Source organism: Pleurodeles waltl, chromosome 5, assembly GCF_031143425.1.
Source record: "Pleurodeles waltl isolate 20211129_DDA chromosome 5, aPleWal1.hap1.20221129, whole genome shotgun sequence".
Classification (NCBI taxonomy): Eukaryota; Metazoa; Chordata; class Amphibia; order Caudata; family Salamandridae; genus Pleurodeles; species Pleurodeles waltl.
In genome coordinates this window covers 110,507,427-110,535,181 of record NC_090444.1, presented here as the reverse complement: position 1 = coordinate 110,535,181, position 27,755 = coordinate 110,507,427, and the positions used below count along the sequence as shown (strand labels likewise).

The 27,755-nt window shown below is 46.4% G+C and overlaps 1 protein-coding gene across 1 annotated transcript in view; it reads left to right on the top strand.

Annotated features, from left to right (window-relative positions):
• The window catches only part of EPHX2 (epoxide hydrolase 2), a 634,386-nt gene that overhangs the window by 230,175 nt on the left and 376,456 nt on the right, over positions 1–27,755 (top strand). Inside the window, exon 8 of the mRNA XM_069233731.1 lies at positions 9,059–9,137. Within this exon, the coding sequence (XP_069089832.1) occupies positions 9,059–9,137 (79 nt within the window). The remainder of the gene's footprint in view (positions 1–9,058; positions 9,138–27,755) is intronic.

Below are 27,755 nucleotides of genomic sequence, written 5' to 3'. Positions count from 1 at the left end.
GTCGCCCATGATCCCAGAAGGAGAGGCAGAGGTTTCCTCTCTATATCTTCCTGCAAGACCCCAGAGACTTCCTGCAAGACAGCCTCCCAATAGGTCACCATGGCTGGGCAGGTCCATACCATGTGGAAGAAGTCGGCTGTGGGGTTCCTGCAACGAGGGCACTCCACTGTGGGGCGTAGGCCCGCTCTGTGTAGTTTGGCGAGTGTAAGATAAGCTGTGTGAAGATAATATGTTTGTATCAATCGAAGGCGCTTTGCCATCGCTAGGGTGCGCGGGGCCATCAGTGCTTCGTCCCAGTCCATCTCCTCCATGGGGCCCACCCACCCCTCCCATCTTTGGCAGAGCTCCTCCAGAGAACCTGTAGTGCCAGTGATTAGGGTGCGATATATCTGAGAAACACCTCCCTTGCCCAGACCCCCCATCAGCGCCCTGGCCTCCATGGGACTATACTCGGGTATGGCATCTCCCACCCGGACGTGTACTAGTAGGGCGTGGCGGAGCTGGAGATACCTGTGGAACTGTGTCTTATTCAATGAAACGTTTTTCTGGAGGTCCTCAAAGGACCGCATGTGCAACCCTCTCCAGACGTCACCCAGAGTGGAAATACCTATGTTATCCCAGTTCTGAAAACCCTCCAGGCCCGCCACCTCCACCAAATGACTCCCATGCCATAGCGGGGTCTGTTGGGTGAGACGCCCCCACCACCCTGTCGACCTTTGAGCAGTCCGCCATCCCTGTAAAACCACCTTAGTCACATCCGGGACATCCCAGGAAATCGGACCCCCGTAGAGGGTGTCAAAAATCCGTGGGTAGCCCATCGTCTGAAGTTCCAATCGGTATGCCGGGTCTGTCCACCCACCCCCCACCCAGTCATTAATCACAAGCAAATGCGTCGCTAGGTGGTAGTAGTGGATATTGGACATGCCCAAACCCCCCTCGTATACATCTCTCTGGCAAGTTTTGAGCGCCAGTCGTGGGCGAGCTCCGCTCCATATAAATTGACGTGCCAATGAGTCCATCTCCCTAAACCATTTCTTGGGGATGGGAAGCGGAAAGTTTTGCAATAGATAGAGGAGCCTAGGGAGGATCATCATCTTGTAAAGCGCTATTCTGCCAAGCAGGTTAAGGGGGAGGGTCCTCCAGCGCAGGAGATCAGTCCTGATTCTTCTAGTTAGCGGTGTAATATTAAGCTCCCATGCCAACTCGGGGAGGAGTGAGATATATATTCCCAAGTATTTAAAACTGTTTCATCGTACTGGGATGTTCCGCTGCCAGTCCACACAGTCTCTGGAACGATGTATGGGGACCAACAGGGACTTGGTGGGGTTTAGAATCAATCCTAAAGCCTCCGCGAAGAGGCCCAGGATTTCTAGCACGCAGGGGCCACTTTTGGCCGGGTTGGAAATATATAGGAGGACATCATCTGCGTACAATGCCACACTATCCTCTGAGCAGGTGGGCCAGGACCAACCCTTGATCAGTGGGCCTTCTCCTAGTAATATCGCTAACGGTTCTATTATTAGCGCAAAGAGCAGGTGGGATAGTGGGCATTCCTGCCGGGTTCCATGGCCAATAGGGAACGGGTCGGAAACCACTCCGTTCACCTGGACTCGGGCTGTCGGCTTGGAGTATAGGAGTCTCACTAGGCTTCAGAATTTGGGACCGAGTCCGTTTCTTTGCAGAACCCGCTCAAGGTAAGACCAATCCACTGTGTCAAAGGCTTTTTCAAAATCGAGTAGGAGCAATGCCAAGGGTGTATGCGACAGAGTCCTGTGGTGTGCCAGGGCCAGATATAACCGCCTAATGCAGTGCCTGATACTGCGAGTGGGCATGAAGCCACATTGGTCAGGGTGTACCAGAGTGGGTATTACCTCTTTCAATCTGGAGGCAAGGATCGAGGAAAGCACTTTGATCTCAATATTTAGAAGTGAGGTGGGCCGGTACGCCGAACACTGCCGTGACGGGGGTTGGGTTTTGGGGATCACTACAATTGTAGCTTGATCGATCTCAGTGGGGAAGCGGCCTAGTCTCTCAGCCTCCTCATACATGTTAAGCAGGTGTGGACCCAGAATATCACTGCATTTACTGTTTAACTCTGCTAGGAATCCGTCAGGCCTGGGGTCTTACCCGGTGCCAGGTTGGAGATCGCATTGGTGATTTCTGCGAGACTAATGGTTTTGTCTAGTCTGTCCCTTGTCTCCGGGGAGACCTTGGGAAGGGTAATATCATTTAAGAGGGGAGTCTCTCTCTCTCAATGGCAGGACGGGGGTGCATTGCATATAAGCAGGCATAGTAGGAGGCAAAACTTTGCGCAATTTCAATAGGTGTTTTGGAGAGGGAGCCCGAGGCCTCTAAAATCTCCGGAATAACCCTATTCGCTAGAGGGCGGATGGCTAGCCAATGCAGAAGCTTCCCATTTTTGTCCCCCCAGCCATATATTCGGGCCACTGAGGCTCTCCAAATATGTTTTGCCGATTCTAGCATTGTGTGTTTAATTTCGTCTCTAACCATAGTCAGCTGCCTCATGTTAGAGGCAGACGAAAAAGTCACTTGTTGGCGCTCCAGTCTTAAGGCCTTAGCCTCCAGGTCGGAGACCTGAGAGTTCCGCTCTTGCTCGCGGGAACGGAGAAGGTACTTAGCCTGCCCTCTAAGGGTAGCTTTACAGGCTGCCCATATTGTTCCTGGAGATCGGACTGATCCCAGGTTCAAATCAAAATATTGAATGAGATGATTCCTGACCTCGTGGGTGTAGTCTTTATCCTGTAAATACCAAGCGTTCAGGTGCCACATCGGGAGCCTGGAGGGATCTGTTCCGCCCAGTCGGACACGTACTGGTGCATGGTCCGAGACTCCCTGAGGGAGTATCTCCGCCCCCGCAGCGCTCGGGAGGTCCAAAGCAGGCATAAACACAAGATCTATTCTGGATTGCGTCTGGTGGGCAGCTGATGTATGTGTGTATTGACGTTCCCTGGGGTGCCAGGTTCTCCACACCTCACATAGGCCTAGGCTCTCAGCCCAGCTATTGAGGGCCGAAGCCCTATTGGATCTACTGGCGGTGGCCCCGCCAGACACGTCCAGGCTGGGGTCAAGAACAGCATTGAAGTCTCCTCCCAGCAGGGTGGCCCCCTGCGGAAGATCCGCTGCCACTCGGCGGAGCGAGAGTAAGAAGGTATCCAGTCCCGCCGGAGGGGCGTACGCACATAAAAGGTTTATCGGTGACCCGTGGAGCATCCACGTGACTACTACAAATCTGCCCTGTGGATCGGACTGCGTAGCTGTAATCACCATAGGTAGGGAGCGGTGGAGTAGGATGGCCACCCCTCTAGAGCCTCTAGAGAAGCCCGCGTGATATACTCTGTCGTACCCTCCTCGCATAAGCATGGGGCACCTAGTCCCGAGGAGGTGGCTTTCTTGTAAGAGGACCACTGAGGGAGAATATCTGCGAAGAGTGCTAAATACTGCTGACCTTTTGATCTTATCTAACAGGCCATTCACGTTCCAGGAGAGGACCTGAGTCAATATGTGCCAGGCTTGGGCTGCATAGGTACAATACAAAGCTGAGTGTCTGGTTGTGGATCTAGGGATGGCCGTTTCAAACATAACAGTGAAATATTAAAACAACAAACGAGGCTAACCCACTCGTTACACTCTAAACTCGTTTCAAACTCCACCCCCCCCCCCCCAACCGCCCCTTTCCCCATACTCCCACCCCGGAAGCATCTGTCGCCCAATTACCCAACCAGAACCAGACAGCCAGTAGGACTGTCATTGGGGTGGAGTGGTGGACCCCTCCATTTAACCGGATCAATTGCAATTAGTGGTCATGTGCCGAGTTCCAGGCGCGGTGTAGTAGAGAGGAACAGCGCCACCAATAGTGACCCCTGTAGGGCCCACACCTACAAGCCGGACAACTCGGGCCCCCCCGAGACCCTCCAGCAGGGGCCGAGTATATCGTATTAGCCGAGTGCCGGGGACTGGCTCAAGCGGTTGTCATCTGTCGTTTGGGTTGAGGCCTGAGGCTCGGAAGGGTCCGTGCCTCTCTCTGTCTGTTAACCAAAGTCTCGGGCCGTCTCATTGTCCGCAGGAGTGTCTGTGTCTTTTTGTCTCCCACTCCGAGATCTGGTACGCCTCCGGCTCCTCCGGTGCTCTCCCGAGAGGGGGGGGTCCCACACGGGGGGTCCTCTCAGCAGGTCCCAGGGGTCCCCTCCGGGCTCCGACGCCCCCCTCCATTAGCCAATCCCATGCCTCTTCAGGTGTTTCAAAAAAGTATGTTTTTCCGCCCATAAGGACTTTGAGCCGTGCGGGGAAGAGGAGCATGTATGAAAGCTGCATTGCTCTAAGTTTTTGTTTAACGTGCTCATACGAACGACGGTGGGTCTGGACCTCACGGGTGTAGTCCGGGAAAATTAGGATTTTACGGTTCTCCCATTGAAGATCCTCCGACCGTCTAGCCTCTTTAAGGATGTTGTCTCTATCTTTGAAGTTAAGGAAGCGTGCGATCATCGGGCGTTTTGGGCCACCCGGGAGGGGGGGGCGAGGAGCAAGTGCCCTGTGGGCTCGTTCAACCACGAACCAGGGCGAAAGGGACTGATCCGGCATCCAGGTTCTGATCTACTTCTCCGGAAACTCGGAGGCTCTGCCGTCCTCTATGCCCTCCGGGAATCCGATGAAGCGCAGGTTGTTGCGTCTTGACCGGTTTTACGCGTCCTCCGCGCGACAGTGCAACTCGCTGGTTTGAGTCTGCAGCTGAGGCACCTTGGTTCTAAGGTCGGTTAGGTCGCTTTCAGTCTGGGAGACTCTAACTTCAACCTCAGTGATTCGGTTCACTGCATTTCTGAGGTCCTGCCTAATAAGGCCCACGACCTCTCGTACTTCCCCGATTTTGGTCTCTACGGCAGACTGCGATGCTTGGATGGCTTGAAGGATGGCACTAACTCTGTCCGGCGCCGGGCCTCCATTAGCCGCGTCTCCCTCTCCTCGCTGGCCCGTCGGCGTCGTGAACTGGTCGATCTTTTGCTGGGAGGGTGGAGGTTGTTTGTTAGCCTTGTCTCTCCCCATCGTGGTACAGGTGACGGGAGTCAGATAAACTACTTCTTGCAGTACTTCAGTTCAAGTCCTGGTCCTCTGCTCACTTGTTGTTATCACGGATCCAAAGAGGGCCCCACTCCAGCGGGGACCCGCCGCAGCAGGCAGATCCAAGTGGTCTCAGTATTTTGTGCAAGAAAGCCGGGAAGTTACAAACTCAGAGCCTCCTTCTAGTTCCGTCCATGTTCCCCTGGGCTCCACGGGGACGCCCCCTTCGCCGGCTCTGTGTGGGGGGTCTAACTCGTTGGTCTCCCTCAGACAGTCCCTCCGTCACACCCCTTGCGTAGGGGGGGGGGAGAGAAGGAGAGAGGCACTCCAGCCTAGGATCCAGCCTCCCCCACCCCTAGGATCCAGCGACTCCACGGTAAGTCCAACCTCACCTTGGTTAGGCTGCAGACTGTGTTGCAATATCGTAGATCGAGTCATGGCTTGTTCCCAGTCGCAGTTGTGGTCCGTGGCGGGCCCGTTCAGGCCATGTGCCCGGGGGGGGCGGACCCGGCCCACCGGCTCTCTTGTCAATTGTTAATTGAAAGTTGTTAAAAGGGGGGGGGGGAGGGAGAGTGTCTCCTTCTCCAAGCCTCTCTTCCTCCCGTCCTCTCCTCCCCCTCCACCCTCAGGTCGCTTCTGCACCTCCAGCGGGGCCTCGTCTGGTCCCCGGCACAACCCAGGCGCACCACACGCCCCCAGCCCTCACCTCGAGTCAGTCGGGCACCGGGGGTGGGGGGTGGCCACAGACGGGCGTCCTTCTCACCGCCGCCACATCGCTCTGTTCCAAACCAGCAGGATTTCACCCCAGCGTAGCAGGGGGTCGCAGCTCCTCTCCGCCGGCACCTCCAGGTAGGCACTCAGAGGTGGCCCCTTAATCCGTGGGGCTCCGCGCACGTAGCGCGGCCCCAGCTCCCTCCAGAACTCCCGCCGCACCCTCGGTCTGGCACTGCCGCATCAGGAGGGGCCGCTGCACCGGCGCCGGCTCGGCCGAGGGAGCCCAATCTCGGCCGCCATTTTATTTTCTTTCCCCTTCGGGGCCGGCCGGGCCACGGCGCGAGAACGGGACCTGCTTTCTGTAGCCGCTCACCGCGACCGGCCCCCCCAGGGGTCCGAGGGTCACGGGGAGAGCCGGAATGGCATCCTTCGCTTGGCCAGACCGCGTTGACTACGGGCGGATGACGGAGGGGTCCAAAGCACTCTCAGAGTGCGACCGCCATCTTGACGCCCGAAGCCACGCCCCGTCTAGTATCCTTCTAATGGTGGCAATGACTGGGTTACCTGTGGAGGGAGTGACACACAGAGTTCAGGTTGTAATGTGTGTTTGATTACGTCTTAATGAGATGCATGACAGTGGCTGGCTTTACATGATTCCCTGCAATGACATTGATAGATGCTGCACAGCATACCATTGTTGCACATACTACTCTGTGAGTTGATTGCCATACCCCATGTTGGGAGCTGTTATGCAAGTTTTATACAGATTGCACTGCAGATGGGTGCTGTTTTTTTCCGATCATTGACATGACTGTTCTCCTCTGTTACCTAGTGATTTGTGAGGCTTGCTAGATGTCACCAATTATAGCTGTACAATGAACAATGGTGTCCTAGTGGGAACACAGTATGTGAGTATGCAAGGGTAATAGTCCTGTATCTAGTCGACTCAGCCATCTTACTACCCAGGTCAGTCTATTTCTGGTTTAGGATATTTGATCTGCGGCCATTAGAAATGGTCACTCAGCTGTTGCTGTATGTTGTTTTGTATGCTATTGTGAGTGTGCCATTGCATTTCTATCATTGCCATGTACTGGTCCTCCCTAGGTCAATCTAGATGGTGTAGCTAGTACTTTAGCTGTACATGCATGAAATGTCATGTGTTGTGCACATTCAAGGTGTTCAAAAAGTTGGGTTAGTGCATTATGGGAGTTGTAGTGATTTGATTTGCCAGCCCAAGGACTGCGGGGCAGTTGGACTGGGTGGAGTGGTGGCATGCAGGAGAGGGAAATTAGGTGAATAGGTTGGAGGTGCAGTGAGGAATATAGTTAATTAGGGAGTATTGGAGTGGTGACGAAGCATGCAGGACAATAGAAATGTGTGGCATGACTGTTGTGGGTACTTACCAGACTCCAGTCCCCCATGTATTCCAGTCAGGCCCTCAGAATGTAGTATGTCCAAGACCTTCTCCTCCTATGATGTGAACTGTGGGGGCCCACCGCCAGTCTTGTGCCGGCTATCTGGTGGCATGATCTCAAGGAACACATCTTCCCCGTAGGTTGTTCCACTTCTTCCTGATGTTGTCCATTGTGAATTGATGGCTGCCTACTGAGTTAACCCTGTTGACTATCCTTTGCCACAACTCCATTTTGCTGGCAATCGATGTTTGTTCGACCTGTGCTCCAAACTGTTTTGGCTCTACCTTGGCAATTTCATCCACCATGACCCTCAACTCCTCATCAGTGAAACATGGGGGTTTTTGTAGTGACATGGTAGAGTTTGTGTCAACGGTGTGTGTGGGTCTTGTGAGTACAAGGTTGCAGTGTTGGGTAATTGGTGAGGTGTGGGTGCTGCGTTGTGGGGTGTGATGGTTGTCGAGATTTGTGTGTCCTTGTGATGTGGGTATTGTGTTAGTTGTGCTGATTTGGGGTGTGTGTTGAGTGTGATATGTATGTGTGCCTATGGTGTGAAGGTGCTATTTCAATGATTATCTCCTACTCACTGGGTATGTGAATGGCGCTTTTGTTGCAAAGGCTTGTGGGTTGTGTAGGGGTGTGCTATATTGTGCAGTGAGTAGGTGTGTTGGATGTGTGGATGTGTGTCAGGTGTGGGGTATTCAAACTATCCAATGTGGTGTGGTGTTGTGCCTGATGTGAGTTTTGACTGTGGCGGTTCGCACCGCCAATGGTTTTCCACCATGGAAGAACCACTGTGCTGATTTGTGGCCTGTAATCAGGTGGGTGGATTTTTGTCAGGCTGGCGGCGCTGGTGGTGGAATCACCTCTTCCCCGGTCTCCAGTGTCCTGGCGGTCTCGGATGTTTGCCTGTTTTTTGGCGGTCTTCACTGTGTGACTCTTAATACGGCGATTGCATGACTGCCAACATGGCGGTCTTTTGGCGTCCACCACCGCAGCGGTCTTCCAGAAAGACCGCCAAAGTCGTGATGAGGCCCTAAATCTCCGGTTGAAATGCTTATCAAATAGTTACTTGGTTAAAAAATATATAAAATATATATATAAATATATCCCCTCATTAACATTTTATATTTAACATACCGTAAATTGTGTTAAAAATGTTTAATTCCAATTATTTTAAAATTTAAAATAAAGGTTTAAAAGTTAATTTCTATTAAGTTTAGTATCAATTTTTAAAGTAAGGGAATATTTAGTAATTCTAAGTAATTCTAAGTAATTTTAACATTAAAAATACATATTGAATTTAAATCTAGAAATTAGTAAGGCTGGGCTGTGCTAGAGTACATTTGTGCCTGTTTTGTGAGTTTTAGGGCTCTAGTAATTTTAGAAGAGTAGTTTGCAAACAGCCATGTTCTAACTCTTTTGTCTGTGTGCGTTTGTCTCAACATTTCACTCCATAAACTCTTCCTACATTTCCCAAAACGCTCCCATTTTTGAGTAATTATTTCCCATTTTCGCACAGCTACATTCCTTTTGGTCTCTCCCACATTGACACCTAAATTGTATGCTGATATATCCTTGGCTGGGAGCTTTGCATAGGAAAGCCAGAGAAGAGGATGGCGAAGTTCTTTGCCCATATGTTGTTGAATATTTTGTAGTATGTGAGTAGTACTGCTGTACTAATAGTTATGTACTACAAAAGCACTTTGTGAATAGGCTCCAGATAGTGATATTGACAAATGTTTTTGCGTTATTTGTGATAAGAGACAAATACATAAATTGCATAGTGACACGTTAACTGTGATAAACATAATATTAATGTGCTTTTGATGTGTTGGTGGTTTCCATTCCTCTTTTAGATACCTGCCCTGGCTGATGCGGGTTATAGGGTGCTTGCATTGGACATGAAAGGTTATGGAGATTCCACTGCTCCATTAGGTAAGTGCAAATATTTGTTGAAACGTCATGTTCGGTGGCATGTGTAGCTGCAGATACACATGCTGTGCACAGTCCGCCGTCTGGTGTTGGGCTCGGAGTGTTACAAGTTGTTTTTCTTCGAAGAAGTCTTTTCGAGTCACGAGACCGAGGGACTCCTCCCACTTCGGTTCCATTGCGAATGGGCGTCGACTCCATCTTAGATAGTTTTTTTTCCGCCATCGGGTTCGGACGTGTTCCTTTTCGCTCTGTGTTTCGGGTCGGAAAGTTAGTCAGAATCTCGGGAAAATTTGTCGGTATTGTTTCGTTCGGTATCGGGATAGTTAGGGCAAATCGACACCGAACCTTAAAGAGCTCCGGTAGCCCTTCGGGGTATTTTCGATCCCCCGTCGGGGCCTGGTCGGCCCGACCGCGTGCAACATCGAGACTGATGGAACGGACCCCGTTCCGATTCTGTCCTAAATGCCACAATAAATATCCTTATACAGACCAACATTTGGTCTGTAAATTGTGCCTGTCCCCCGAGCACAAGGAGGAGACGTGTGAGGGCTGTCGCGTTTCGGTCGAGAAAAATGCTCAGAGACCGAAGAGCCAGGAGGTTGCAGATGGCGTCCACGCCGACAGGACAACAAAGGTTCGAGGAGGAGGAAGAAGAAGAAACTTTCTCCATCCACGAGTCGGATTCCGAAGAATTCGACGTCGAAGAGCAACCAACCGTGAGTAAGACGTCGAAACAAAGATCACACGAAAAAACAGACAAAGCCCAGGGGACGCCACTGCCAACAGGCCATGGCTTAACCCATAAAGTAGGTGACCGTCCATCGGCACCGAAAAAGGGCGAGCTGGTGCCGAAGTCGTCCGACTCAGGTCGAGACACAGGCACGCAGCAATCTCGGGACCGAGAGAGTGGTGCAGAAAAGGGTCGACACCGAGATAGCGGCACCGAAGCTGCTCGGCACAGAGACAGCGGCACCGAAACTGCTCGGCACAGAGACAGCGGCACCGAAGATGGTCGGCACCGAGAGGGCACGACACCAAAAAAAAGAAAGATCTCGTCGGAGCCGAAAAAAACTAAAGACACGGTTTCGGTGCCAAAACACCCGGCAACCGAACCGAAAACCAGTTCCTACTCAGAGGAACAATCACTGTCCTCCCAACTAAAAAGACACAGATTTGAGGAGAAATTACAAACAACAGAAGTAGATCACACGCAAAAGTGGATCTTTATCCAAAGGGGTACAGGGAAGATCAGCACTCTTCCCCCAATCAGAAGGAAAAGGAAACTTGACTTCCAGCAACAAGACAAGCCACCACAAGCAAAGGTGGTAAAGAAGGTAACTCCACCACCCTCTCCACCACCGTCAACTCATGTATCACCGGCACAGACTCCACCACAATCACCAGCTCATACCACCATGAGCCAAGATGATCAGGATGCATGGGACCTCTATGACGCTCCAGTATCGGACAATAGCCCAGAGTCGTACCCAACTAAACCCTCACCACCTGAGGACAGTACAGCATATGCACAGGTGGTAGCTAGGGCAGCCCAATTTCATAATGTATCGCTACATTCGGAGCCTATCGAGGATGACTTCCTCTTTAACACCCTGTCCTCCACCCATAGCCATTATCAAAGCCTTCCTATGCTCCCGGGAATGCTAAGGCACGCTAAACAGATTTTTAAGGAGCCAGTTAAAAGCAGAGCAATAACTCCAAGGGTGGAGAAAAAATACAAGGCACCGCCCACAGACCCTGCTTTTATTACATCACAACTGACACCAGATTCAGTAGTCGTAGGAGCAGCTCGTAAAAGAGCCAACTCGCATACATCAGGCGACGCACCACCTCCGGACAAAGAGAGCCGCAAGTTTGATGCAGCTGGGAAAAGGGTTGCAGCACAAGCTGCAAATCAGTGGCGCATCGCCAACTCGCAAGCACTCCTAGCGCGATACGACAGGGCCCATTGGGACGAGATGCAGCATTTCATCGAGCACCTCCCCAAAGAATTCCAGAAACGAGCGCAACAAGTGGTTGAAGAGGGACAAAATATCTCCAACACCCAGATACGTTCTTCTATGGATGCAGCAGATACAGCTGCAAGAACAATAAATACTGCTGTGACGATAAGGAGGCACGCATGGCTGCGCACATCTGGCTTCAAACCTGAGATACAACAGGCAGTGCTCAATATGCCGTTTAATGAACAGCAATTGTTTGGGCCGGAAGTGGACACTGCAATTGAAAAATTAAAGGACACCGACACAGCCAAAGCCATGGGCGCACTCTATTCCCCGCAGGGCAGAGGCACATTTGGCACATTTCGCAAAACAACTTTCAGAGGAGGGTTTCGAGGTCAAGCCACAGAAGCCAGCACCTCACAAACAAGACCACCTACCTACCAGGGACAATATCAAAGGGGAGGCTTTCGGGGCCAATACCCAAAATTCCCAAGAAACCGGGGAAAATTTCAAGGTCCCAAAACCCCTCAAAATAAACAGTGACTCACAGGTCACACAACCCCTTCACACAACACCAGTGGGGGGAAGACTAAGCCAGTTCTACAAATCTTGGGAGGAAATAACAACAGACACTTGGGTCTTAGCAATTATCCAACATGGTTATTGCATAGAATTTCTCCAACTCCCTCCAAACGTCCCACCGAAAACACACAATATGTCAAAACAGCATATAGATCTTCTAGGACTAGAAGTTCAAGCATTACTGCAAAAAGACTCAATAGAATTAGTACCAAGTCCACAAAAAAACACAGGAGTTTACTCACTGTACTTTCTAATACCAAAAAAGGACAAAAGTCTGAGACCAATATTAGATCTCAGAACACTAAACACCTACATCAAATCAGACCACTTTCACATGGTCACGTTACAAGACGTAATACCACTGCTGAAACAGCAAGACTACATGACAACGTTAGATCTAAAAGACGCGTATTTCCATATACCGATACATCCCTCGCACAGGAAATACCTAAGGTTCGTATTCAAAGGAATACATTACCAATTCAAAGTGTTGCCATTCGGAATAACAACAGCGCCAGGAGTCTTTACAAAATGTCTAGCAGTAGTAGCTGCACATATCAGGAGGCAGCAAATACACGTGTTCCCGTACCTAGACGATTGGTTAATCAAGACCAACTCGCTAACAAAGTGTTCACACCACACAGATTCTGTTATACAAACCCTTTACAAGCTGGGTTTCTCCATCAACTATGCAAAGTCACACCTTTTGCCGTGTCAAACACAGCAATACTTAGGAGCGACAATCAACACAACAGAAGGGATAGCCACTCCAAGTCCACAAAGGGTTCAAACTTTTCACAAGGTGATACAAGCCATGTATCCAACACAAAAGATACATGCAAAGATGGTATTAAAACTCCTAGGCATGATGTCCTCATGCATAGCCATTGTCCCAAACGCAAGATTGCACATGCGGCCCTTACAACAGTGCCTAGCATCACAATGGTCACATGCACAGGGTAAACTTCTAGATCTGGTGTTGATAGACCGCCAAACGTACATCTCGCTTCTATGGTGGAACAGTACAAATTTAAACAAAGGGCGGCCTTTCCAAGACCCAGTGCCACAATACGTGATAACAACAGATGCTTCCATGACAGGGTGGGGAGCACACCTCAATCAACACAGCATCCAAGGACAATGGGACGTACATCAAAGAAAGTTTCATATAAATCACCTAGAACTGTTAGCAGTATTTCTAGCGTTGAAAGCATTCCAACCCATGATAACCCACAAATACATTCTTGTCAAAACAGACAACATGACGACAATGTATTATTTAAACAAACAGGGGGGGACACATTCGACACAGTTGTGTCTCCTAACACAAAAAATATGGCATTGGGCAATTCACAACCACATTCGCCTAATAGCACAGTTTATTCCAGGGATCCAGAACCAGCTAGCAGACAATCTCTCTCGGGATCACCAACAGGTCCACGAATGGGAAATTCACCCCCAAATCCTGAACACTTACTTCCAAATTTGGGGAACACCTCAAATAGATCTATTTGCAACAAAAGAAAACGCAAAATGCCAAAACTTCGCATCCAGGTACCCACACCGGCAATCCCAAGGCAATGCTCTATGGATGAATTGGTCAGGGATATTTGCGTACGCTTTTCCCCCTCTCCCTCTCCTTCCATATCTAGTAAACAGATTGAGTCAAAACAAACTCAAACTCATACTAATAGCACCAACATGGGCAAGACAACCTTGGTATACGACACTACTAGACCTGTCAGTAGTACCTCATGTCAAACTACCCAACAGGCCAGATCTGTTAACACAACACAAACAACAGATCAGGCATCCAAACCCTGCATCGCTGAATCTAGCAATTTGGCTCCTGAAATCCTAGAATTTGGACACTTAGGCCTCACTCAAGAGTGTATGGAGGTCATAAAACAAGCTAGAAAACCTTCCACTAGACACTGCTATGCAAGTAAATGGAAAAGATTTGTTTGTTACTGTCATAATAATCAAATTCAACCATTGCATGCATCTCCGAAAGATGTAGTAGGATATTTACTACATTTACAAAAATCAAATCTAGCTTTCTCTTCCATAAAAATACATCTCTCAGCAATATCTGCTTACCTGCAGATTACTCATTCAACTTCCCTATTTAGAATACCTGTCATTAAAGCGTTTATGGAGGGCCTAAAGAGAATTATATCACCAAGGACACCACCTGTTCCTTCATGGAACCTCAACATTGTCTTAACAAGGCTCATGGGTCCACCTTTCGAACCCATGCATTCTTGTGAAATGCAATACTTAACGTGGAAAGTTGCATTTCTCATTGCCATTACATCTCTAAGAAGAGTAAGTGAAATACAGGTGTTTACCATACAAGAACCATTTATTCAAATACACAAAAATAAGGTAGTTCTAAGAACAAATCCAAAATTCTTACCAAAGGTTATCTCACCGTTCCACTTAAACCAAACAGTGGAATTACCAGTGTTCTTCCCACAGCCAGATTCAATAGCTGAAAGAGCACTACATACATTAGACATCAAGAGAGCGCTAATGTACTACATTGACAGGACAAAAGAAATTAGGAAGACAAAACAACTATTTATTGCCTTCCAAAAACCTCATACAGGAAATCCAATTTCAAAACAAGGTATTGCCAGATGGATAGTAAGGTGCATCCAAACCTGCTATCTTAAAGCAAAGAGAGAACTGCCTATTACACCAAAGGCACACTCAACCAGAAAGAAAGGTGCTACTATGGCCTTTCTAGGAAATATTCCAATGAACGAAATATGTAAGGCAGCAACATGGTCTACGCCTCATACATTTACCAAGCACTACTGTGTAGATGTGTTATCTGCACAACAGGCCACAGTAGGTCAAGCCGTACTAAGAACTTTATTTCAAACTACTTCCACTCCTACAGGCTGAGCCACCGCTTTTGGGGAGATAACTGCTTACTAGTCAGTGCACAGCATGTGTATCTGCAGCTACACATGCCACCGAACGGAAAATGTCACTTAACCAGTGTACATCTGTTCGTGGCATTAGTCGCTGCAGATTCACATGCGCCCACCCTCCTCCCCGGGAGCCTGTAGCCGTTTAGAAGTAGATCTTGAACATTTGTACATTTGTAAATATATTACATTAAACCTTCATTTTGTACATACGTATTTATTCCATTGCATGGGCGCACTATTACTAATATACACAACTCCTACCTCACCCTCTGCGGGGAAAACAATCTAAGATGGAGTCGACGCCCATGCGCAATGGAACCGAAGTGGGAGGAGTCCCTCGGTCTCGTGACTCGAAAAGACTTCTTTGAAGAAAAACAACTTGTAACACTCCGAGCCCAACACCAGACGGCGGACTGTGCACAGCATGTGAATCTGCAGCGACTAATGCCACGACACCTCTTGGGGGATAAAGAAAGCAGAGAGACGTATGCATGTCTGAACAGTTTTAAGATCTCATTGATAATCTGTGTGAGGAGCCAGATGGATTTTAAACGGATGACTAAATATTTGCCTGCTAGGGATAGGCATTAAGTGCCTTCCTGGTGAGTAAGAGCTAAGTAGCTAATCTGGGAGTAAGGCTAGTTTATTCCAAAATCTGCTGGTCAGCACGAATATGGCTCATTTATATAACAGTTTTTTTTTGCATTTCTGAACTTTGAGAAGGGCTACGGCTTGACTTTGGTTAAATAGCCTACTGCTCGAGATGACAAGCCACACTTGATTTGCTAGAGTTGAACCCTGAAAATGCTGCATACCTCAAAATAAACACAATTGAAATCCATCCGATTGCACGTAATGCGGTCAGTTTTTGGTTGAGTGACAAAAGACGGTTTCCAGAGAGACTAGAAGATGTTTCAGACGGGTTAAAGATTACTGTGTGACTTTCATCAATTTGAAATACAATAAGGTTCTATACAGGTGCTTGGAAGTTAGCAGAAGTGGGTGGGGGGCTTATCCCGTGGAGATTGGGACAACCAATGCTATGTAGTCTGTGATTTGTAGGCATTTTGAAGGTCCAAAAAGCATCCATGTAGAATTTAAGGGGTTTGGGGCATGATGTATTTAGTGATAGGGTGTCCAGTTGAAAAGAAAGCCTACACTTATAAACACCTCTGGTTCAACCACAGAACACCTACAACTCATTATGTGTCTTTCTTAAAATAGCTACCTGCTCATTTATACCTATTACCTTTTAAGTAGCCATTGTTTCTAGTTAGAACGTTATCTATTTATGTTCACGCCTGTTGTGGTTGACTTGTCATAATGTCAAAACCTGAATTCTAATTGAGCCACTGTGTGTTCCAACTTATTTATGTGTCTTGTTGTAGTTGTGTTGCAGTGGTATATCTAGTCCTTTCATCACTCTTACGTTCCTTAACGGTTGTGTTGTCTTGCCCACATGGACCTATTAAGCTATATCCCATTAGTAAGTGGCACTGGTAGCAACGTCATACAATATAACGGGCAATTTACTAGATGGATGGCACACCCATCCACTGTACTCTTATTCATATCCTTATTTCCACTGAGGGACGTCACACTGTACCAATGAATATACTACCACAGTGGACCACGTTAGGCCTGTGGAATCTTCAACTGAAAATAGAGGGAATAGCAAAACTCAGATGACTCTCAAACCTATAATAAAATGGGGTTTCCCATAGTAATGAAACTGGGCCTTTACATGCAAAAATAATAATTCAACCAAAAGAACATACCAGTCTAATTCTGACTGAGGATGTAGCATTTGTAGTCAGTATCTGTTTGTGTCATCCTCAACTGCGATTTAAAAATACCTGACCAAAACATGTTGTTAAAATGAAGACTTGCATTTGTTCAATTAATTTCCAACACAAAATAATCAACAAACACAGAAGAGCAATACAGTGCTTAAAGAACTGCTCTTGGAATGAAAACAGCAGAGTAAATTGACAGATTGTTTTAGCTACTAGTGGCAATAGGACGATAAATAGAATGTGTGGAAGGCTGGCTCAGTTTATGGTGTACACCTATGGTGTGGCACCCTATACTAAGTCCAGGCAACCCTTAGTGATAGTGTTTTAGTGCCTAGATAACTAAAGCTCTCTGGGGGTAGCTGTGGAAAGCAGCGCAGGCTTATGAAGGAGTAGTGAAAAGCACTTACAATACCATAATAGTCAGTCAGTGATGTTCACACAAGAAAGAACCACACCAAGCATTACAAAAATAAAATATTCTTTAATATAACACGAGTACAAACCTAACTTCGGTATATCTCCACTTGGAGATATTTACACACAGTAAATATACTGAGAAACAAACAGGAAAAGCATAAAAATACAGGGGACCCAAGGGGTTGGGGGGGGGGGGGAGCAAACCATATACTAAGAAAGTGGTTTAAGAATGAAGGAATTACCAGAGGTTAGTATCAGAAATCCCACAGGCACCTGGGTCAGTGCTGGATTAAACCCTGTGGAGGCCCCTAGGCAGTCAAAATTTCAGGGCCCTATCGAAATTATCTCCTGATACGTTTTTAATTTTACCAACCAACAATTTCAATAAACCAATTTTATTACACAAAACTAAACATTACACGTACATAGTTTGCACCAAATCATTTTACAAACTGACAGAAGATGAGCTTTTAAGAGAAAAACTGTTATGTGAATCTGATGTCTATAGTTTAGTACTTTAAGTTGTTAATGGGTACATTACATTAATACAGTATTTACTCTATAGAGTCTTTAATGTAAAGTTTTAGTTTTTCATTTTTTTCTTTCTTTTGGAAACAATTTAAGAAAGCTTAATTGTAATTTTCTTTCAAGATCAAATCAATATTATTTTGATCCGTTGTCACGGGACCCCTAAAAGGGATGTGGCCCAGAGCCCAGTGGCTACTTTGCCTATTTGGAAATCCAGCACTGGTCTCGGTACAGAGTTGTTATTGAACCGGGTGTCCCATAGGCTAACACAGGACTGTCGCTTTTGGAATTTTCAGGATTCGGGACCCTTCCAAGAGGACTCTGAGGAAACCAGTTGGTGCAAGGAAGGTTGGAAAGTGCCCTCACCCGTGGAATAGCCAGAAGACTGGAGTACCTACACCAGGGATCCCGGGTGCATAGGGCTGAATTGATGTCAGAAACCTTTGTTGGAGTCAATGGAAGCATTGTTTGTCCAGCGGCTGTTGCGACCCGTGGACCAGGTCCTTGGAACCCAAGGACAGATTCCAGACTAAAAGAACCAGAAAAGAAGGGGACAGAGTCCGGACCACTCGGCGATGTCCAGGCGGTTCAGGTAGGCAATGCCCACCACCCTAGAAGTGAAGTTCCTGCCGGTTGGTGAAGAAAGAAGTCCAGCTACGAAGTCCAGGGGATGCAGGATGAGCCTTGGTGTCACCCATGAGCTGTCCCAAGTCGGTCGCTGGATTGCAGGAGGGTCAGTGACCAGCAGGACCACCAACAAGCACTGGCAAAAGCAAGAGAAGTTGCAGAAAAGTTTGCAGGTTTTCGGGGACCAGCAAGGCCCAGGAGACTAATTCCGTGGAGGGGAGTCAGGACTGGCCCTCAGCACGCCGGAGAGCCAGTATGAATCATTGGAGCCCCCACGAGTGACCCACTGGCTGCAGGCACAGGGAGGCCTCAGCAGCAAAACAAAGAAGGAGTCCCATGCCGCAGGAGTTGCAGGATGGGGGCTGTTCTTGGAGTTGCACAGTGCGGGAGGCTAGGGCATCATCGAGCTTGAAGATATCCTGGAAGAAGAGCCAACAAGCCTTGGCAAGATCAGCAGTCGTGGTGCACAGGGGTTCAGTTCTAGAGGCTGCAGCAAGGGCCCATCTTCTTCCAAATTAGTCAGAAGACAAGTCGGACCCGGAGAGGATCACAGAACCACCACCTGTGTTGCAGAGCCTTTCGATGTCTGTGGAACAGCAGGATCCACCAGCTGGTTGTTGTCGTCTTAAGGTGCCTGGGGATGCATGGAGCGACTCTTCACTCCAAGGGAGATTCCTTCTTGCTTCCTGATGCACACAGAGGGGGTCATTCTAACCCTGGCGGTCCAAGACCGCCAGGGCTAAAATGACGGGGGCACCGCCAACAGGCTGGCGGTGCCCCGCTGGGCATTCTGACCGCGGCGGTTTGACCGCGGTCAGAAGTGGAAAACCGGCGGTCTCCCGCCGGTTTTCCGCTGCCCATTTGAATCCTCCATGGCGGCGCAGCTCGCTGCGCCGCCATGGGGATTCTGACAGCCCATACCGCCATCCTGTTCCTGGCGGTTCGCCCGCCAGGAACAGGATGGCGGTATGGGTTGTCGTGGGGCCCCTGGGGGCCCCACAAAGAATTTCACTGTCTGCATTGCAGACAGTGAAATTCGCGACGGGTGCCACTGCACCCGTCGCACCTTCCCACTCCGCCGGCTCCATTCGGAGCCGGCGTCCTCGTGGGAAGGTAGTTTTGCACTGGGCTGGCGGGCGGCCTTTTGGCGGTCGCCCGCCAGCCCAGTGCAAAACCCAGAATACCCTCAGCGGTCTTCCGACCGCGGAGCGGTATTTTGGAGGGGGAAGTCTGGCGGGCGGCCTCCGCCGCCCGCCAGACTTAGAATCACCCCCAGAGTCCTTGTACCCTGTAGGACAGTGTTCCCCAACCCCCGGGCCGCGGACCGGTGCCGGTCCGTGGATCAATCGGCACCGGGCCGCCCCACTGTGGCGGGCGGTAAATGTTTGATAATTTTTCCGTGGCCCGCTTGTCACACAATGGGACAAGCGGGCCACGGAAAAATTATCAAACATTTACCGGTCCGCGGCGATAAAAAGGTTGGACAACACTGCTGTAGGATGCACAGCCGTGGATGTTGCCGGATTCTTGCAAAAGCCGGAGAAACAATGTTGCAGTGGGAGCCCTCCCAACTTGATACAGTCTTGTTTCGGTTCCTAAGGCAGACCAGCAGCGGTTATGGAGGCCAGGAGCAGAAGAGTCTTGCAGAGAGGTCCCTTATAGGTGCTGAGACGCCACCCCACCCCAACCCAGAGACACCCATTTCAAAGGGAGAGGTGGTCACACCTCTTCCCTAGAGGAAATCCTTTGTACTGATGTCTCCTGCTCGAGTTAGGCTCATCAGCAGGAGGGCAGAACAGTGTCTGGGGTCGGCAGCAGCACAGACTAACATGCAGACCCTGCAAGGCTGCACAGGCAGATCTAGGGGATCCTCTTAGGTACCACCAGAGTACATGGTATCATGCAACTAACACTATAATCTGTGTAGTTTCAAGAATCCAACATGTTTGATATCAAACATGCCTAGGTTTGGTGAAGCCATTATGTAGTTGGACTACACATGTTGACCAGTGTCCACTACATACCTGAAAATAGCTTTCACACACTTACAATGCTCAGGGAATGGAGTCTGAGGTTTGTAGGGGCACCTCTGCTCATGCACAGGTGCCCTCACACTCAGGACCATGCACCCTGGCCTTGGGCCGAAGGACCTACCATAAGGGTGACCTGCAGTGTCCAAGTGCAGTGACCGCGATATAAAGCAAGCCTAATATCTAAAGTGAAAGGTGCGTGCACCATTTCACGCAGGGTGCCATGGCAGGCCTGCAGACACAGTTTGCATGGGCTTCCATGGGTGGTATAATACATGGTGTACCAATGCCCTGGGTACCTGAGTATAAATACTAGGGGCTTACATGGATGCACCAGAATGCCAATCGTGGGATGTATAAGTTACCATGTAACCAAATTTAGAGGAGAGCACTGGGGTGCTGGTTAGCAGGATCTCAGTGTACTACAGTATAAACACATTGACACCAGGCAACAAGTGCGGGTAACTATGCTAGAAAGATGCTACTTTCCTATAGAATGAGGCAAAAAATAAATGACGTCTAGGTGCCCAATTAGTGTTTTGTTAAATCTCGTTGTTCACTTTTTAATGTGTTGATGCAGTTTTGACCATAGTGTAAGATTTCATGGGCCTTCATCAGAACAGGGAACAGTGAGCATCTAAGGACGGATCTAAGAAATTGTAAACTAACTGCACCATTTCTCACAAATATGCAACAATGTATGGACTTCAAAGAACAAATGTATCAGAGCTAAATCTGTCACGAAATAACATTCTCATGTAAGAGCAAAATGTCCCACCCTAACAAACTGTCAATTTGTGGTAAAGGCAATCCACACTGCACACCAGAATATGAACCTATCCCTGTACGTTTATCAGGGTCAGCAAGAAGCAAGTACTCATTGTCCCAAAATTGCTGATGGTTCTAGAGTACCTGCTTCTTGCAAGCCCTGTACCGACTGCACTAATAGTTCTCAGCACTCTGTTTAAATGGTTTGTCTTCATATTTTGTTTAATACATGTTTTTGTTATTATACCAGGCCTTTTCCTAAAAGAGGTATACCTTGGCTAGCTGTGGCTTTGTAGTGTAGATTGTACAGGGAGTGCAGAATTATTAGGCAAGTTGTATTTTTGAGGATTAATTTTATTATTGAACAACAACCATGTTCTCAATGAACCCAAAAAACTCATTAATATCAAAGCTGAATATTTTTGGAAGTAGTTTTTAGTTTGTTTTTAGTTTTAGCTATGTTAGGGGGATATCTGTGTGTGCAGGTGACTATTACTGTGCATAATTATTAGGCAACTTAACAAAAAAATATATATACCCATTTCAATTATTTATTATTACCAGTGAAACCAATATAACATCTCAACATTCACAAATATACATTTCTGACATTCAAAAACAAAACAAAAACAAATCAGTGACCAATATAGCCACCTTTCTTTGCAAGGACAATCAAAAGCCTGCCATCCATGGATTCTGTCAGTGTTTTGATCTTTTCACCATCAACATTGCGTGCAGCAGCAACCACAGCCTCCCAGACACTGTTCAGAGAGGTGTACTGTTTTCCCTCCTTGTAAATCTCACATTTGATGATGGACCACAGGTTCTCAATGGGGTTCAGATCAGGTGAACAAGGAGGCCATGTCATTAGATTTCCTTCTTTTATACCCTTTCTTGCCAGCCACGCTGTGGAGTACTTGGACGCGTGTGATGGAGCATTGTCCTGCATGAAAACCATGTTTTTCTTGAAGGATGCAGACTTCTTCCTGTACCACTGCTTGAAGAAGGTGTCTTCCAGGAACTTGCAGTAGGACTGGGAGTTGAGCTTGACTCCATCCTCAACCCGAAAAGGCCCCACAAGCTCATCTTTGATGATACCAGCCCAAACCAGTACTCCACCTCCACCTTGCTGGCGTCTGAGTCGGACTGGAGCTCTCTGCCCTTTACCAATCCAGCCACGGGCCCATCCATCTGGCCCATCAAGACTCACTCTCATTTCATCAGTCCATAAAACCTTAGAAAAATCAGTCTTGAGATATTTCTTGGCCCAGTCTTGACGTTTCAGCTTGTGTGTCTTGTGGTGGTCGTCTTTCAGCCTTTCTTACCTTGGCCATGTCTCTGAGTATTGCACACCTTGTGCTTTTGGGCACTCCAGTGATGTTGCAGCTCTGAAATATGGCCAAACTGGTGGCAAGTGGCATCGTGCAGCTGCACGCTTGACTTTTCTCAGTTCATGGGCAGTTATTTTGCGCCTTGGTTTTTCCACACGCTTCTTGTGACCCTGTTGACTATTTTGAATGAAACGCTTGATTGTTCGATGATCACGCTTCAGAAGCTTTGCAATTTTAAGAGTGCTGCATCCCTCTGCAAGATATCTCACTATTTTTGACTTTTCTGAGCCTGTCAAGTCCTTCTTTTGACCCATTTTGCCAAAGGAAAGGAAGTTGCCTAATAATTATGCACACCTGATATAGGGTGTTGATGTCATTAGACCACACCCCTTCTCATTACAGAGATGCACATCACCTAATATGCTTAATTGGTAGTAGGCTTTCGAGCCTATACAGCTTGGAGTAAGACAACATGCATAAAGAGGATGATGTGGTCAAAATACTCATTTGCCTAATAATTCTGCACTCCCTGTAGTGTTGACTGTAATGTATTTTGACAATATTGCTGTGAGTATTTTCCCTACACTCTGCAGTCACAGTATGTGCTTTGGGATATAATTAACAAGGTGTTCGGTACACCCTACACTCAGTCATCCAGAACCCTCTTCAGGGTGTGTGCCTAATACCTCTTGCAAAATAGGGCGTAACTGACAATGCTGAGATACCACTACACTATGCATTTCGATTATTGTAGGCATTGGACCGTTCTAAATAGGCAAAATATTTGAGATCAATTAAATAGTGTAGGATGAATTCCATTTGGGTGTAGTCTGAACACAGATATGCAATATGCAACATAAACGGTACTTTGGTTTTCTCACTAAATTTAATTTCTCGCGAATGGATTAATTGCTTCTGCTTGAAATTCTTCTCGATAATATATTAGTTCTTCTTTACAAAGCCTAAGAAAGGTCACTTCACTTTTTTTGCCTTGAAGGAATAAAGGCCTAGTTAATGACTCACATTAGGTGTAGCACTTTTCTAACTAGTTTGCAGAAGAACCATGGACCTGATGTACAAAGCAATTTTCCTGTTGCAGGATCACAGGGTTAGCAACAGCATAATAGCTATTGCTTATGTACTAAACCCATTTTGCGATTTAGCAATAGATTACCAGTTTGGAAAATGGATTTAGAAACCCATAATGAATCGCTGTTTGGATGGGGCTTGTTTAGGGCATCCCTTCAAAATAGCGATTCATTAAGAGAAATAGCCACCCTTACTCACCAAAATCCAGTTGTAAAACATTGAAATTTTACCAAACCAAAATCTCAAAGGAAGTGTTAACCACATCATAATCCACGGGATCACTACCAACTCAAACAACCAAAACAATTTTCTTTTTAAAAACAGACCCATATCTTGTAAGGAAAATGGACTGTATTTATAAAAAAAAAAGAAAAAAAACAACACAAGATTGACTTTACTTAAAATGCGATCACAGACGTGGTAGTCTGCTGACTCCAGCAGGCCACCATGCCTGTGATTGCACCATCCAATTGTAGTGATCCAAAATTTACAACCTACCTCATGAATATTGATGAGGTACGTTACATTGCAACCCACTATGAATCAAAATGTTGTGAGCCAACATGTTAGTACATAGGTTGGTTCACAAAGTTTATTTCCATCCGCAAAGAGTCAGTGTGCAGTTTGCAAACACTTTTTGGAAATGGAAATTGAATACATCAGCCCAGAATTTTTCACTACAACCAATCACTTCCCACCCTACCTCCCTAGCCACACCCTCTCAAGGCTCCGGCCTCAAGTGATCCTACAGAAGCCCCTGAGGCTCAATAATAATTGCACGCATCCCAGGGTGCTTCAGGGCTCTGAAGTCTTTGGCCAGATCCTTTCTCAGCTTTTTTAAAGGAAGAGATGCTGTTTCTGAAGAAGTCTTTAATTCACAGATGACTAGATGGTGCGTGCAGAGTGCTGTGTGAAATGTCACTTGTTACTTCTGCTTGTGTAGAAGCAGCGTTGTTGCTCCCAGCATTTTTGTGATGCTGAAGAGTTTCTTGATATAAAGGTCACAATATAAAATAGCAAACAACAGATTTTAAACACTTGTTAGCTACTGTGTCCCGCACCACTTGTGTGTGGCTTAAAGAGACTGCTTAGTGTTGGTATTACTGTGTGTGCAGTGCCATTTGTGATGTGAAAGGGGCAGTCTCGTTACAGACAAATTAGATCTTAAGTACAGCTTTGTCTTTTTGGGCGATACCAATATTTAATCAATAAAATGGAGTTGGATGAAGAGAAAGAGCAAGGAGGAAAACGAAAGGGACTTAAAAAGAAAGAAAATAGAAATGTATTAAAAACAGAAAACACAGAGACAGATAAAGGAAGATTGAGAAAAAGACTGAGGAAGAAATAGGGAAAAGCATGCGAGTGAGGTATAGAAGGGAGGAGGGAGAAGGCAAAATAAAGAAAGCATGAAGGGAAGGGCTAAAAATTGGAAGTGGGAGAAATGAAAAAATATAAGAATGAATGAAAGAAACAGAGTGGAGGAAAATATTGAATGGGAGAGAGAAGGAGAGTCATACAGGACAGCAATAAGCAGAGGATGAGAAAGAATCATCAGTAGTTGGGACAGAAAAATGGGAAATGTCACCAGATGTGTTTGGGAGGGATAACCAGCAAAAAGAGACAGAGGTTTGGAAAGAAATACACATCAACAGAAATACATCCATGCAGGTGAGTGAGGACCAAGACAGAATGTGATCATTACAGAGATGGAGTGTGAGAAGTTCCCTGGGGAACAAGGGAAGATAAAAAGGTATATATGGTATCAAGAAAGGAGGGTAGAAAAGATGAGCGAAGCAGATATAGAGGTTGAGAAGATGTAAATGAAACAGAACTTAGAGGATACAGAAAAAGTCAGACATGGTAGTGTTAGAGAGCAAGTTTTATTAATAAAAATGTAATTACTAAAATGAAAACTATAAATATAATGTGTTTTAAAGCCTAAACTGAAAAAGGCGTGTTAGAAAAATAAATGTGTATTTCTAAAATGACTGAGATGGTGGATACCATAAACAATGTGCGTTATAAAAAATAATGATGCCTTATGTAGAATTATTTTGTTTATTCATAATGATATGCACTAGAGAAGATGAATTATTGATTATTTATTTAGATGAATGGTTTGAAATGATTATTAAAATGTTTTTTTTTCTTCATGCGTTAGCATTAGTGAAAGGCCTTCCTGTAGCACTTTCTAAAAGGCCTATGTTTTAGCATTTTCTAGAAACTTGATGTTCATTGTTCATTTGTTGCTGACCTTACAAAAAGTTCTGAAAGTTTGGTTATTCAACATCCTGTGTGACTTGCTCACTGTGGAAAAAATATGATCCTGACTTGTTGCATTTTTTCCTTCCTGAGATAATAATTGAATGTTTTTAACAATGAGCTTCAGTGCTCAGTGTCATGTTTCATGTTCTTTTTTAAATGTGTAACAATTGTATTCAACTATGGAAGTTGGTGACCAGAGACGAAAGAAGATGAACCAATCCAAATGTACTCTCCGAAAAAGAGGATACATCAAATACGCAGCAAAGTCTGATTGGCTATTAACACCCTCACCCTATAGTCTTGTCCAATAGAAGCTTAGGTAATTACTTTTTGGGACTTTTATATAGCAATGTTTTAGGTGATGTAAGTTTAGTTCTTCAGTCTTGAGTTAAAGATATGATGTGTTTCTGTTACTTAGCTTCTTCGCTTATGTTTCTATCAGTTCAGATACCTTAGGCCCCAACTTTACTGAACTGTTTGTCCATTCATGTATTTAATACTGATGCTGCCCGATGAAGACCAGATGCTCTGTATATGAAGACATTGCTGCCTGCTGATCCATTTAGGGGAGGTATAACAAATGTGCGTTTGTCTTTCTTGCAGGTTTTTCTGTTTTCATCTCCTTTAGAAAATCCAACCCCTTTTTGGTTAGTTCCTTAGCTAGATGTTTTCCAAATTAATTTTTGTCTTCTTTTTCTTTTTGCATGAAGTCCAAACATGCTCATCAAATTTGAATAATAGTCAGGGATGTCTGCTCCAAAATTTAACTTTGACTGTTTTTTAAATTAATTGTGAATAATTCATCTGCAATAACTAAATGTATTCTGTTTTCATTTTCCATCTTGTATTGTTGTTATTCTGTATTGTTATTCTGGAATGTCTAATGATGAATGCTTTGGCCAGATTGAGATTCTTCAGGCGTTTTGGTCAGCCTGTGTTGTTCTTGTACTTATATCATTTGGGGCCAGATGTAGGTAAGTATGGTTTTGCGAGTTGCAATTTGCGAGTCATAGAGACTCGCAAATTGCAACTCGCAAAACCACATGCAGAAAGGTGTCTCAGACACCTTCTGCGAGTCGGTATGGGGTCGCAATGACCCACCTCATTAATATTAATGAGGTGGGTCGCAAATTGCGGCCCCATACCGACTATGGGCACTCGCAAACATGGAGGCCTGCTGTCGTCAGCAGACCTCCATGTTTGCGACTGCTTTTCAATAAAGCAGGTTTTTTTTTTCAAAGTGCAACCCGTTTTCCTTAAAGGAAAACGAGCTGCACTTTGAAAAATAAACCGAAACCTTTTGTTTCGGTATTTTTCAGGGCAGGTAGTGGTCCATTGGACCACTGCCTGCTCTGAAAAATTATTTTTGTGATCATTCACAAAGGGGAAGGGGTCCCATGGGGACCCCTTCCCGTTTGCGAATGAGTTACCATCCACTTCAAGTGGATGGTAACTGCGAGTTGATTTGTGACCGCTTTTGCGGTCACAAATCAACTTACATCGCGGTGCGAGTTGCAAATAGGAAGGGAACACCCCTTCCTATTTGCAAGTCGGAAACACATTTTGCGAGTCGGTTCCGACTCGCAAAATGTGTTTCTGCATCGCGCACAGGCATTAGCGCCTCGCAAACGGCGTTTTTCGCCGTTTGCGAGGCGCTAATGCCTTGCTACATCTGGCCCTTGGTCTTGAGTATGATTTATGTGATCTTAGCATTGTTAATCTAAACTGCAATACATGTTTAAACTTTACTTAACTGGTGTAGTGATTCATTGCCACATAGGTCATGGTGTGTACAAATTATTCACTCTAAATGAAATATTTGATGTTTATTGGCTTAATATTGTATGTTTGGATGTTCTCTTACTCCTGTCTGAGTCAAAAGATCTGAGTTGATCTCTAAGGATAATAGATGACTTACCCTAAATGTGACTCCTTATCATAATAAAGTAAATAATATAAGGTCTGTCACGCCCACAGTGGTAAGAAAAAAACTGAGAGCGATTGAGTGAAGAACACAAAGTAGGAGATAGTTGTGAGACAGTTTATGAGGTTTTGTAGACTTGGAGGTGGGAGTGTAACTGGGAGATGGAAGTGAGAAAGTTAGAGAGGTAACTTTTGAGGCAAGACAGAAAGTAAGTGAGATAGACATGAGATGAGGTCAGAAATTTGGGAGGGATAGATATAAGAAGGCGATTGAAATGGGTAGAGGTGAAATAATGAGTGGTGGCGGTCAGAGAATAGCAATGAGGAGGCAATGTGATACAAAGAAAGAAATGTAATGAGAC